Raw genomic sequence first — 14545 nt, forward strand, 5'->3', positions numbered from 1 at the left:
CACCCAGCACTCTTCCCTGCCTATGCAGGGGGTCAGACTCGATGATCTCAAGCAAATCCCGGGACGTCTCAAGCAAATCCCGGGACGTCTCTCAAGCAAATCCCGGGACGTCATTCTCCCCCTGTACTCGGCCTTAGTGAGGCCGCAGCTGGAGTACTGTGTCCAGTTTTGGGCTCCACAATTCAAAAAGGATGTGGAGAAGCTTGAGAGAGTCCAGAGAAGAGCCACGCGCATGATCAGAGGTCAGGGAAGCAGACCCTATGATGACAGGCTGAGAGCCCTGGGGCTCTTTAGCCTGAAAAAGCGCAGGCTCAGGGGTGATCTGATGGCCACCTACAAGTTTATCAGGGGTGACCACCAGCATCTGGGGGAATGTTTGTTCACCAGAGCGCCCCAAGGGATGACGAGGTCGAATGGTCACAAACTACTTCAAGATCGTTTCAGGCTGGACATAAGGAAGAACTTCTTTACTGTCCAAGCCCCCAAGGTCTGGAACAGCCTGCCACCGGAGGTGGTTCAAGCGCCTTCATTGAACACCTTCAAGATGAAACTGGATGCTTATCTTGCTGGGATCCTATGACCCCAGCTGACTTCCTGCCCTTTGGGCGGGGGGCTGGACTCGATGATCTTCCAAGGTCCCTTCCAGCCCTGATGTCTATGAAATCTATGAAATATATAACACAGGTCCTTAGCTTTAAAGTAGATGCAGTCCTGAGCCAAAATGCAGATCCTAACCATTCCTGTACTTTAGGGAAGTCAAACTGGATCTCAAATTGATGACTGGGCCCTATTGCCTATTGCCTGGGCCTATTGTCTAAATCAAAACTTAGCTCTGGAAGCCCCCGGCTCTAAGAAAGTTTGGCTCTGGATATACCTCCTTGAAAGAGAAGGCAAGATCCTGTAGAAAGGTTACTGGACTTGAGTGTCAAGAGATCCCAGTTATTCATGTCCCATGTGAAGTTTGGCAAGTTGCTTCATTTTTCTTTGCCATAGTTTTCACCTTCTGTAAAGTAGGCATAACTACAATTACTCCACTTTGTAAAGTATCTGTCTCCACAGCAAACACGTTTCCAGAGAAATGCAGTTCCACTCCTATCCCCACCCACCCCAACACTGCAGCATCTGCTACCTCTATAGTTCCTCTGCCCCTTTAGGTTGGTTTTGGAAAAATGGATTCATGTAGTTAGACTGACTGATGTGGTCCTCTTTCTTCCAAAGCAAGATTTCCAAAAAGCTTGAGAACTTCTCCACAGCTGGGACAAACAGAACAATAACCTTTTCTATGCGTGTGTGTTGGAGGGAGAGCGGGGTCACTCCTTTGATCATTGCTCAAGGTGAACTTTCATACTATAGAGAATGTCTGGTTGGCTTTCTATGACAGGGGCTGGCAACCTTTGCTAGCCATGAGCCAAAACAACACAGCTCTGGTCCAATATGGGCTGGGGAGGCTTCAGCATCATTCCGGAGGTTGGGCAACACCCAGTCACCTGGCTCCACCACAAAGGCAGGAAAGGTCTCTTGCTGACAATGCACTGCTGAAGGCCCCATCGTACCAAGCTCCCATGTGCCAGATCAAGTGGCTCCACAGTCTTGATCCAGCCTGTGGACTCTATGTTGCCCACTCCTGTTCTATGACAACTCAGGAAGATGCGTCTGACAAAGATTTAGGGAATCTTACCTGGCTCAAGAACCATTCTCACTTGTATTATAATACAAATGTACCCACCTTCCTGTGTCTTAAATACTGAACAACGGTAATATCTTAATAGGAAAACCTAACAAGAATACCTCCAGTCTCTCAGTTTTGCAAACAGGAGATTAACTTACTTCATCTCTTTGTGTTGACTGAGATACACACATTTTAAAGGGTTTTGTTATAGATTTTTCTGGATGTGATTCCTCTTTAAATAGATCAACTTGAGTTTATGAACCACCAAAATATTGTATAAGTATTAGTAACTAATTAAACAAAGGTGCATTCTGTTTTGGTCATGGATTTCACAGGGTAGTCTAGCGTCAATTTATCCCTTTTCAAGAAATTGCATATTGTGGCAGAGTTAGCAAGATTATACACAACGGTTTTCTACAGAGAACTTTTCTTTAACATAAAGCTGAAGCTCATTCCCATAGGATCTCAAATTACACGTCAATCAAAAGCCAGAAGGTAAAAGTCCAGGAATATATAATTTTGAGCCTTATATCCCTTGCAGTTTATTGCTGTCTCTGGACTTTTATGCATCTTGGGGTTTTAAGTATCTGAATAAATTCCATATCAACAGGCTGGCCAAATTTGCTATCAGGTGTATTCCATCCCTTGGTATGCACAGCAACTACTTCTACTTCTGGACATGTCTACGCGAGACGTTTACTGCAGAGCTGCCTAATTAGCTCTGCAGTAAAGTCTCCACATCTACATGTACGTACAACCCTCTTAGGCCACAGTAAACTAATTAACGCCACGATAGGTGGAGTTGCGGCCAAGCTCTTTAGTGCACAGCAATGCACATGTAGATGTTGATGGGGCTGGTGGGGGCATGAGAGTGCTTCAGTGCAGGGGCTGCCTTCCAGCTAGCCCAGCATTGGAGAACTCTCATGCCCCGAACAGCTCTTCCACAGTAGGTTGAACTAAGTTGGAACAGCCCTGGGCTCCTGTCCCAGGCTTCCTGCCAGCCAGGGCTGCTCCAGCCTGGCTCAACATGCTGCGGTCCCAGCTATAAGTGTAAACATGGCGCCTGGGAGCAACAAACTCTGGAACAATGTGTGCCGGAGTAGTTTGTGTTACATTAATTGCACATGTAGATACACCCATTCACAACAAAAGAAAAAAGTGAATCCTCATCTATGCACAGTGGATTCATCTCTAGATTGTTTCCATGTTCCCTGTTCAATATGTTTGAAGATGAAGGCACAAGCATCACCTCCTGATATACATTACTGATCATTTCTGTCCCTGGAACCAATATGCCACTGTTTTTCCCCAACAGGCCAATTTGTGGAGGAAAGAGATGGGTACAACACCATTATGTAACAATCTGGCAACATCTCAAAAAGACAACACTTAAAAATTAGGACAACAGAAGGAAATTTATTTTTGCTTTCAGCAAGAAGTACTTGTCACACTCTGAATGTCAGTTCTAATTTTTTAAGGCTTGTTAGTAATGCAAACAATGTTTCAGATTTCTTTCAATCACCGCCATAAGAATGTGGTAATCAACCTTTGTTTGCCAGTAGACATGTCAAAAATGAGCATTTTCTCTCTACTCTGGCTGCGTGACAACATATGAGAGCCTAATCGGTAAATGCTGCTTTCCCTGATAATGTTTAATCAAGAAACTCCTTCAGACAGAGAAAAATTAGGGAGTCTTGACAGCCTTCCTTCTCAGCAGGAGGGTTCCACAGGAGCTGTAGGGTTTTGTAAGATCTAGCCAGTACCTCACAGCTGGTTTAGACCATGCTGTAGCACTACTGGATGATGATCCTAATTAAGATACTAATTACATTCTCAGTGGAGGTGATTAATTAGCAACAGGAATGGCTTGGATGGTGGACCATACAGAGAGAGAGAGGTGAGGAGGAATTGATATCAGAAAACTAAGAAGGATTTGGAGTGCACCTTCCTTAATGCTATGAAGAATCACCTTCCTGAGCGTTGTAGTTGTGAAACTTTGAGCTTCTACTGACATGAAACAGCACGGCAGGACATATTTGGACACTGGTCAATTCTCTTATCTTTAGTTTGTTTTCTTTTTCATGATGGATCAGCAGCAGGTGGTTGCTAAATCAGTGAATACTGTTAATTGAGCTGATCCTTAGGTAATTTGTAACACTGACATATTAATTAAACTATGGAAAAAATAAGTTAATGTCACAAATCTAATCTGAATTCACAAGAGTAAAGAAATACTGTCTTTTCTGCATCTTCATCCTTATTAAAGCCCATAGTGCCTGGCTGTAAATGGGGTAAAATTGATCTTGCCACTTTCAGGAATATCATTTGACAAAGAAATGTATTTGAGGGGACCAGGTTGGGATTGGTTAATACATAGAAGACTTACATGCTCAGTTTTCTCCTATTCTTGAGCTCCCGGTTGTGTGAAACTGTGCAGTACTAAACTGGGTCGCAGAGACTAGGCACGACAATAAAGATTATTTTCATGCATTTTTCAATGCTCAAAAAAGCAAGGTATTTAATTCTGAATCCTGTTCCCCATCGGGCTTTTTGCATACAAATGTGGACACAAAAAGTAAATGAGGAAATATGGATTATGTAAAATAATGGATATTGATAATGTTCACCCCCCCCCCCCGAGTAGTTTATATTTACCCCTTGAATAGTGGCCCCTGGCCTGATTTTAAGTGGTGCTGTTTGTATACAGTTCTCACTGACTTCAACTGGAATTCTGGGTCCCCAGCATCTCTGCATATTGAATCTATTATATCTAAAGACCTCAAACCAGATAGACTGTGGTATCTTCACCTATGTGCCTCAGTTTCCTATACTGAACATTAAATATGCGTTGAACAGTTTTATCTGATGCTATACTCCTTACACAGGACTTAAAATTATTTTGTATTTTTATCTACTTGTATCCTGAAAATAAGGTAATCCTTCATGGGCCTTAGAGAGATACAGATAGAATTTTTTATTTTTTGCAAATAGTTTTTTTAATGCTGTATTTCACTAAAAAGAAGATATAGTAATTGAACCATTCTTGGAGCAGTGCAGAAAGTGATTTGTCAGCAGTCCTGAAGATGAATCATATTGCCAAAGTGTGGCTACTAGGCATTCCCCATCCATCCCAAGAGAAACCCAAATCATTTGTATTGTTGCCTTAAGCTTCTTATAGTCTCAGATTAAATTTAATGAGAAAGGGAGAATGACTGGCCCACCATGCATGGACTGCCTATACACTGTGGGCTAAAACTATGGTTTAGGGAATTGCATTTACATTGCCAACTAGTGTTTCTGGTGCCAAATTCCCACAATGCAAAGTACTCGTTCTAGGCTTTCAGCCAAGTACTGTCTAATAAAAACAGCTAAAACTTATTTGTACACTCGTCACTGTGTTTTTATGAATTGTTTTGTGAAAGTGCTGTGTCCAGGTTGGTTTGCTATAGGCATTAAAAAAGCCAAAAAATTGTGATTCCATCAGGATGTCCCAGAAGAGCACTGGCTCCGCTAGAACATTATAGCACCTGGTTGCAATCATGTTATATGCACTGTCTTGTCTGAGCCAACTTAATCTGATGTGTAAATATTCACTGGGTAAATGTTCAGTAATATTACGCTAAATAACCAGTTGTTAGAGCTGAGAGAAGTATTGAATAGTGTTATCTGTACCAGGTGCTCATAAAAGCCTAGAATAATAATTTATTAATAAAGGTAGGGTATAACATTTTTCACTTGCTTTCCTGTGTTATTTTCCATCGTGCACTCTTAAGAAGCTGTCAGCTGAACATGGGACTGGCTTCATTTCAGTGGGGAGTAGCAGGTTCTAAGTTTGTACACCTCAAACTTTTTAGTCCTGGTTAAGTTTGTTATATGGTTGTATATTTCCATCAGTCCATGCTATGAATAATAAAAACCAACATTCTGTTACTACATCCACACTCATCCTCTCCAATACCCCAAGAGATATTATAGAACTGCTCTTAGTGTCATTTTCTTTTTTGTTATTTTCCTCCATTTCATAGTTTCATAGTAGCTGGGGTCACAAGGGACCTGAACAGATCATCTAGCCTGACCCCCTGCCACAGGCAGGAATGAATGCTGGGTTCACAAGACCCCAGACAGGTGATCATCCAACCTCCTCTTGAATTTGCCCAAGGCAGGGGCAAGGACCACTTCCCTGGGAAGTTGGTTCCAGATTTTGGCCACCCTAACTGTAAAATATTGCCTTCTGATCTCTAACCTAAACCTATTCTCCATCAGCTTATTACCATTGTTCCTTGTCACCCCAGGTGGTGCTGAGGAGAAAAGGGCTCTGCCTATTTGCTGTTGATCTCCCCTGATGAGTTTGTAGGCAGCCACCAGGTCCCCCCTCAGCCTCCTCTTGCTGAGGCTGAACAGGTTCATAGTTCCCTTTCTCTTCTATTTTCCTATTCGTACCTCTCACGTAGTCACAACATTTTGTCTCGTTGCATATTCCAAGTGGTACATATGCCCCAGTTTGACAAACACTGGTATACCACCTTAAAATTTATTTTGGAAGTATTTTAGGATGACTTCTCTATAGAGTGTTATTTTACATTAACATTATTAGTAATCTTAATGTTATCAATGCTATTTATTTATCATTTACATCTTGAACAAGCAAGTATTCTACAGCCTCAAGAACTATAACTCCTTTCTCACTAGGCAAATTGAGTTGATTTTACCATAAAAGATACCAATCACACAGATGAGAGGACTCACGTTTATTAGTCTAGATTAGCCAAAACCTGCTGTAGCAGCGCACCTTCGGGTGCTTGCCACTTTAAGGGCTGAGTCAAGCAGCCAGCAGGTGCCTGATTGGGGCAGCCATTTTAGAACACAGGCTGCCTATATAGAGACAGCAGTTTTAGTGCTGGCAGCAAACAGAGGCATTGCCTGGCTGAACTGCTGTATGGAGCATCTAGCAGGTAAGAGCAAGCAGCTCTTGGTACTGGGCATGACCTAAAACTACATCCTGCGGTGAAGGGTGGCCTGGTGGGGCTCCTAGTGGCACAGAAACCCCCCCCAGAAATGCCATCTGAAAGGCAGGTAGGGGCGCCTTAACCCTGGTCCCCACCACCTGGTGGGTAATCATGAGAGCTGTGGGAGAAGTGGGACCAGGTATGCTCATGTGTAGGCACCTGAGCCCAGCAGGGATGTGAGATCCTGGAGACCCCAGAGTGGGTAGCATGGGGAGCGTAGTGTGAGGCTCTGCAGAAAGTAGGACTGAATCGGGAGTAGGCCTGAAGGGCTGTGCATGTGAGGGGGCTGAGTAGGGTTGAACAGGGAGTAGGCCTGAAGGACAGTCCCAGGGGCATGCTGAGTAGGGCCGAACTGGAGTAAGCTTGAAGGCCAGTGCAAGGGCCAGCCCCGTGAGAAGCTAGTGGCAGGTATGAGAAGGAGACCCCAGGGTGGGGTGTGGTGTAGAGTTGCCCGGTGAGGAGCTTGGGGTAGAATCAGCCCAGGGTTTGGCACAAGGCTGGGCCACATAGAGAAGGGGAACTCACAGGAACTGAAGGACTGTGTGGTGAGGCCAACATGCAAGTAGCAAAGCCTGATGGCCCAAGAGGAGCTGCTCAAGAGGAGCAAGAGCAGTAGAGTGTGGCCCAGTAATGGGCAGTATACTAGAGGCCCCTATGAGAGGGGGGCGGAGTGTAAGAGACTTCCTGTGAGAGGGGAGGAAGGGTGAATGTGAGGATGAATGGAGCCCAACTTTGGACTGGGTTTGCTCCAGTCTCAGACCGGGGAGTAATCCTAATCTGGATGCCATCTGTGAGGCATGGGCTGCAGTGTAGGAGAGGTTCAGACCCACAGATAGTTCCCCTTCCCATCGGGGCTGGGAATGGGCAGCCTCCCACATTATACCACCAGTTTATGGGAACAGCAAAGTCGTGGCAGGCAAGACTGGGTAGACTGCCCCATAGAGACAGGTGGGTGGGCCAGCAAGTTCCCAGCCCTGGGTGTGCCCCCTGTCACATCTGAATTTAAATCTCTGCCCTGCCACTGGATCCATTCTATCCTCAGGCAAGATATTAAGCTTCTGTGCCTCAGTTTCCTCATCTATACATCTGTATGATACTTTATTCACATGGGGTTCTAAGGAGTAATTAGTTGATGTCTGTGCAGTGCCTTGCGGTTAAAAACATTATGTAAATGTTTAATGTTGTTTTTATGTGTGTTGTGGATTATTGAGAGGTTAGTAAGGCTTATTTTTGCATTATGGCATATCATGTAGAGAAGTCTTTCTCTTGGGATCAACTAAAGATAGAAGACAATGAAAAGCAAATCAAGTGCCACATAAATGGTTAGTAGTTAACAAAGTGATAGTCTGCACTAGCAAGGGTAGAATGTTATGGTAGTTGTTTTTATAATTTGCCAATAACAGCGATAATTGAAAAGTTAGCACAATATGACTCAGATTCCTACAATAAAGTAATATTTAGGCTATAATTTTTAATTTGCTTAAATGCAAGCTGTTTAACCTGGTCTTTTTAAATGCAGATGATTAACATTAATGCTCACAAAAAAGGATGGATAGTGTTTGATAAAGCTAGGCATGGTGTAGGAAGCTGTGATGCAAACCGCTACACACTGTAGTTCTGTCAGTATACTTCATTCCTCCTCAGTATCCTTTCTATTCTAGTGCTGAACCTGCCATGAGTTGGTACTGCCAACATCATTTCAGATGTACTCCCTTGTAATCTGCTATTAAAATAGGGATGGGTGCTCCCTTAAGACTAAGTTAAATCTATTAAACTAATTGCATTAATGATGTAAACCAGACTTGAATTGAGGCTTCCAAAGTGAAGGGATATCAGATTGGGTAAATTCATCGCATCAGTGAGCTCTAAATTCTCTAATAAATAAGCTTAGCATTTAAGTGATGCCCTACAAATCTATAAAGGGAAAAACGGGGAACTAAATATTGTTACAGTGGAAGGAAAAACAAGTTATTATGGCCTAGGCCCAGTACAGGAATGCATTCTCAAACAATTAAGGACTAGCTATGTTCTGAAATGCCCAGGTTAATGGAAGAAGCATAGTTCTGAATTTGCCTATTTAATTTTTTTTAAAAAGCTAAATAACCTCTTATCCAAACTCTAAATAACCTAAATAAATTGTCCAAAAACCCAATACTTCAAGTTCTGCAATTCTGCAGACAGGAGAAAGAAAAAATAACCCAGAAGAATTAAGTTCAAGTTCCTGCTCTCTTAAAGGTTCCTTCTAGGCAAAATACTTTATTTGTGTTGCTTTTTCCCATCTTCCCTGCTTCATGGGTATGTTATGAGGCCAAAAGGGTGGTCAACCAACAGGCATTTCATGTAAATGGGTCCAAAGAGCCAAAAAAAATATCTAAGGCAAGGGCCCACTCAAGTTAGATAATTTATCATGCTACTGCTATTCTGGTCATTAATTCCTATAGAGAATGGCACCCAGAACAGTGATGTGGCTAGCATCACATCCAGCCACCAACTCCTCAGCCTGGGGTGATCAGGTAGGTACCCATTTATAGCTGAATCAACAGAAGGCAATGTTCAGCACAAATCCAGAGGACAGCTTGAACTCATACCTCTGGAACTGTACCAACATAACTTAACCACTCTGCCAGAACGCGGGTTTTAGAGGAGGGTAGAAAATTACTACAGGTATGTGAAATAGCTATAGTACAATAGATGTGGAAATATTTGAAGGTAGGGGGAGAGTGACCACAAGAGCGAAGGAAGCGATTTGGAAATACCATGTTTTAAATCCAAAACAGGTTCAATTTTGTTAAATTTTAACAGTGCAATGAAATAATTCTAGTGAACACCAGTCCACGTTTGAGCAAAATTGTTTTTATTACAGATACACATAGAACTTTATGATTTGGCATTTGGAGAGTCACCATTACCATTTGGAGAAATTTTATATAATCAAAATGATTTCAGAATAAAAATGCAGAAAAATTTGACTATACTTACTAAGAAAAATCTACTACAATTTGGCACACACCTAAAAGTCATTATTCACAAGTATCAAAGGTAATGCATCTTACTTGTACTGAACACCTCACAATTTGCATAAAGAAATTATTTTTATATTTTCTTCTAGACAGAAACTGTAATGTTCAAAGCAAAACCTCTTTCAGGTTGTAAAGAGAATGGAACGTTCTTATGCCTGGAAGCGGGCAGGAAGAAATCTTTAAAGTGAAGAAAAATAAACATACCAATGCATTTCTCTTGACCAGATTCTTCATCAGTGTCAAAATCTTCCAAAGCTGAGTAATTATCCACCTACAAAAAAAAAGTCCCAAAAGCTAAAAAACAAAACAAAACAAAAAACCCTTGGTAATGAAAATAAGCCTAATAATACCATGATTCCCACAGCAAACTGCAATAATGCAAATATTGTCATTTTTGTCTACTTCAGCATTGCCATTCTCCTCTGTAATTTTGCAGGAGTTTATGCAAAGTGGCTGCTGCTATTGAAAGTGTATTAAACAGAATTACTTGAAGGAAAGAAATATGTTTGGTATACTTCAAATACAGTTAAAGAAACACTGCCAAAACAGTTAAGGACCAGCTTTAAAAGAAAGTAGGGGGTGGAGAGAGAGCCATAAAACTTACATAAATTGCAGTAATGGAAGTCTTGCTATTCCAATCAGGATCATAATGGCTGTCAAATTTGGGGCCAGGAAGAAATTTTTCCCTAAGTCAGATTGGCCAGGATGTGGGAGTTTTTCTTTCCTCTTTCATGCGCATGTTTTTGGGGGATTTTCCTAGGATCTTCTGATTATACACTAACCAACTGTTATCACAGTATCAAGGCATTGGTAGTGTCCTCCTCTACTGTTCTTATACCCTTTTTATCAGGTGCTCTTAGTATTTCAGATATTGTGACTTGTAGTTGAATATGAGGATTTGCATTGGCAATTATGGGGATTCCTTGGGTCAACAATTAGCTGAAAACACAGGTGACTTGATGCAACAGCCTTGAAGGCCCCTTCCAATCCTGTTTTCAGGAACTTAAAAAAAAAAAAAAGAAAGTCATTTCTTTTTCTTCAAGGAAAAGATGAAATGTTCCTCTCCGGTTTTGGAAATCTGTTACAAGGGACCGAGAAAGCAAAATTTTCTTCAAACAAGAGAGAAGCTGACAGGTCTAATTTCATTTTCCACGTTGACTGAAGGGTGAAGTGTAGCAAACTAACACCTTAATGGAAATTTTTCCAAATTTAAATCATGGCTTTTTAGTATATATATTTTTATTGTGATAGTGTCCCTTTAAAAAGGCAATAAGGCAGTGGGACTCAACCTGTCTGGCCGATGGGCAGTGCCCAGGCTGTCCACGGTCAGCCCCAATATGGTCCCATGAGGGAAACGGGGAATGACCCGGCCTCATCCAGCCATGGTTGGGCACGGCCGAAATGATTCTGCCTCACCCAAAAAAGAGACTTTCCCCACTGACTCCATTCAGCCAATTGTCTTAGAAAAAAAATCAAGGAAAAAACGGTTATTTCAACATTCCTGCTTCCCACAGCCTGGAGATCAATGAATTTGAGCTCTATTGCAGTAAAATGTAGAGGAAACCCTGACAGCTTAGTCCACTGTAAATGCTCATCCCACAAGACAAACATATCTGAGACCTGCAGCATCCCAACTGATCAGAACTGTTGAGCACAAAAATGGAGACACACACCAACTATAAAGGGCTCTATGGATCAAAAGCAGTAGCTTCAAACGAACTGGATGCTAGTGAAGATACTGGAGCACAGCTGTGCTCCCTGTAAGTAACACTGCTGTGTAGCAGAGTTGCTACATATGGTGCAAGCCAAAGCATACTGCACAAAACCACAGAAATTAGGCCTGCTGATCACAGACCATCTCTTCCAGTTCAACCCCACACCCAATAACCTGACTTTTGCAATTTATGATGAAAGCATCATACTAAAGATGTGTCATACTGAAGATGACCTGTTAACATTTGATGTGTCATACTGAACCAAGACCTGTTAACATTTGAGAACAAGATAATTTTGGAAGCAAATAAATTGTAAAATGCATGGGACGAAGAGTAAGTGTGTACGATTGCTAATCCCCAATTTGAAGAAAAGCAAAAACACAAACACATACAACCCCCACCAACCACCCTCCTCTTCTTCCACCCACAGAAATGTACCTTCACTCTTCTGGCCAAACTGAGATCACAATTCTTAGAGAAGCCAACTTTCAAGCCTTCACTCATCACTACCTGTAAGTAGCAAGCAGAGTCATTTAGGTAACTATAACAAAAATACAAATCACACTCAAAGCTCCCACAAGTTTACACATAAGAACAGGCTAAAGTTCTGGTCTCTTTAAACGTGTATATAAAATAAGAAAATGAGCAGGTGAAATGATGTGTGAACAGTGGATGGGTAATCCTCTGAAAACCTAAACAGACCCAAAATGAATCCATCACAGAAACACGTAAGCATTCATAATTATCATAACAGTAGCATTTAGAACAAAAGCAACATTTCCAAAGGCAGTTTTTCTTTCCATTCTTTTCCCCAGCACAGGTGTAAAGATTACAGACACTAATTTATTATTACAAACTCTTCCTGCTATTACACCAGCAATTTTTCCAGTGCATCCAATTACTACTGTATTTGTTTCTTAAACTGCTAATGTGACAAAAATGTGCAATCATGCCTGAAACTTTGTTCCATAGCAACAAAGATAAATATTAGGATGTTCCATTAACTAAAGGATAATGGAAGCCTTATAGTGCTTTATGAGGCAGAAAGCCAGATCCCAAGTGGCTAAAATAAGAGACCAAAAGGCAGTTTATCCCAATGAGGGAATCATATTCTTGATGAGAAAACAGCAAAACACTTTTGTTGTCACTATTATTATACAAGAAACTGAAAAAATGTGATTGTTTTAAAACCCCTGCTTGAGTTTCAACCTCACAGGCATGTGCTAGTGGGGAGGAAAATGATCGTTTTTGCTTTTGATTGAACCCTAGCGGACACAGCTTTTCAAGTCAGTTAAGCGTGTTGCACTATAAATTGCACAAAATGACTTTTTTATACAGAGCTTAATAGAATAAATTCTTGATTACAGGGCCATTCACCCTTTAATCATTTCTTACCCATGAAGGGGTCTGGAGACTTTGTATATGTGGATTCTCATAGTTTTCCATTTCATAGCCTGTCTGATGTTACATCTCTTTCCCAAGACACACATGGGGCCTTCAAGCCCCAAACTTGAAAGTTTCAAGAGATTCCCTATAGCCCAGCAGCTCTCCACTGGTTACTGGCTCATTATGAAAATTTCCATACTGAAGAATTTATTGTACTGTAAATGCACCCAAACTAGCACAAGTAGCAGAAACAATCTAGCTGTAGCATCAGGCAGACTCTACCCCCAAGTCAGTACATACTCTCTTAAAGAGCAACTGGAGCCCTTTAGAACCATAACAGTCTTATGAATGAAGTCAGGGCTTTCTTTCTCTCTGCATATTTTTACCTATCTTTTTTTTAATGCTTGCCTCTATGGACCAAACTAGTCTTGTTACCTGATCTTCCTCCAAAGGCTGTGATGAGAGAGATACTGATGATTCTTTGCTTCTTGCAGGTAAGACGCTCTCTTTATTCCTGTTTGGTAACTCAAGAACGGAAAATGTTTTTTCTAAAGAATCCACTTCGGATTCTTGGGATTTCTTCTCTACTTCATCTGCAGGAAAAAGATCATGCATTACATCAGAGGGCATAAAGCACCCTCCAAAGGAAAAGAAGAGCCTAATTAGGACTCATACCAAGTTGCTGGCACAAATATTAAAATTACTGCTCTTTCAGTAGAATTTTCATTCGTGTCCTTAGCTTAAGACAGGGATGTCAAACTCAGCTGGCCCCAGAAGGCATGGGGCTGGTCCATGGGCCAGATGAATGGTATGGGGCCAATTCCATTGGCCAGACTGGACTACACCCCCCACCTCTGCTCACACACCAGATCCAGCACATGCAGCTTCCCTCCAGCTGGTCCAGGACCCACAGTACGCACAGTACCTGTCCCAGACTGGCCCGGGCAGGTGCCATGCACAGTGCAGGTCCCAAGCTGGCTGAAACAGATGCCATATACAGCATGAACCCTGAGCTCTAAGCACAAGGCCAGTCCAGTTCATGCTGCATGCAGTGTGTAAGTTAACTCTGGAACCTGGGGCAGCACTGGGCATGATGGGGCTCCATGGGCCACGTCAGGCCCATGGACCATATCTCAGACCCCCTTGGCTTAAGACCTGTATGCGTCATGTACTTGTACTGAGTGGCTCTTATTAGCATTTTGAGCATTAAAAACAGCCTTCCTCTTGGGTATTCAACATTCAGTGTTACCAGAATGCACAGAAAGATACTTAAAACTAACACAATGGTTAAAAAACAGAAAGACAAAGCTAAGTTTATAACAAAGGCTGTTGCTTTGCTCTACATTTTAATGCTTGTTTTCAGATGTTGGCCGCTATCTGTATGCTGTGCAAAATAGGATATAGGCATGCCTGGACCTGAAGGTGGTAATACATGTGCAGGCCGGGAGCGACCCGAGCCCTTTTCCGTGCTGCACACGGGCTGTGGCCAGCAGCCCGGGCACGCTGGATCGGAGAGGGAGGGCGACGAGCTGGAATTAGGCACAAACGCTTAGCGGTAGTTTTAAAGATTGTTTACTTACACCAAGATGGCAGTGGTGTAGGCTGGAGAACTTGCTTGAGTTGCGGTTACAGACACAGACAACACAGACCGTCTCGTGGAGGTTGCTAGGCTCCACGGAACAGAGCTCCGGATGCTCTGGGTAAACGAGCCACCAAAATCAGAATCGTAGGTACGTCTTATAAAAGTTG

At 42.3% G+C, this 14545-nt stretch overlaps 1 protein-coding gene across 1 annotated transcript in view; it reads right to left on the minus strand.

The window, feature by feature from the left end:
- The window catches only part of CUNH11orf74 (chromosome unknown C11orf74 homolog), a 44565-nt gene that overhangs the window by 11483 nt on the left and 18537 nt on the right, over positions 1-14545 (minus strand). Inside the window, 3 exon segments of the mRNA XM_025200543.1 lie at positions 9900-9966; positions 11849-11920; positions 13232-13389. Coding sequence (XP_025056328.1) covers positions 9900-9966; positions 11849-11920; positions 13232-13389 — 297 coding nt within the window.

Source organism: Alligator sinensis, unplaced genomic scaffold (genome assembly GCF_000455745.1).
Source record: "Alligator sinensis unplaced genomic scaffold, ASM45574v1 scaffold442_1, whole genome shotgun sequence".
Taxonomy (NCBI): Eukaryota; Metazoa; Chordata; order Crocodylia; family Alligatoridae; genus Alligator; species Alligator sinensis.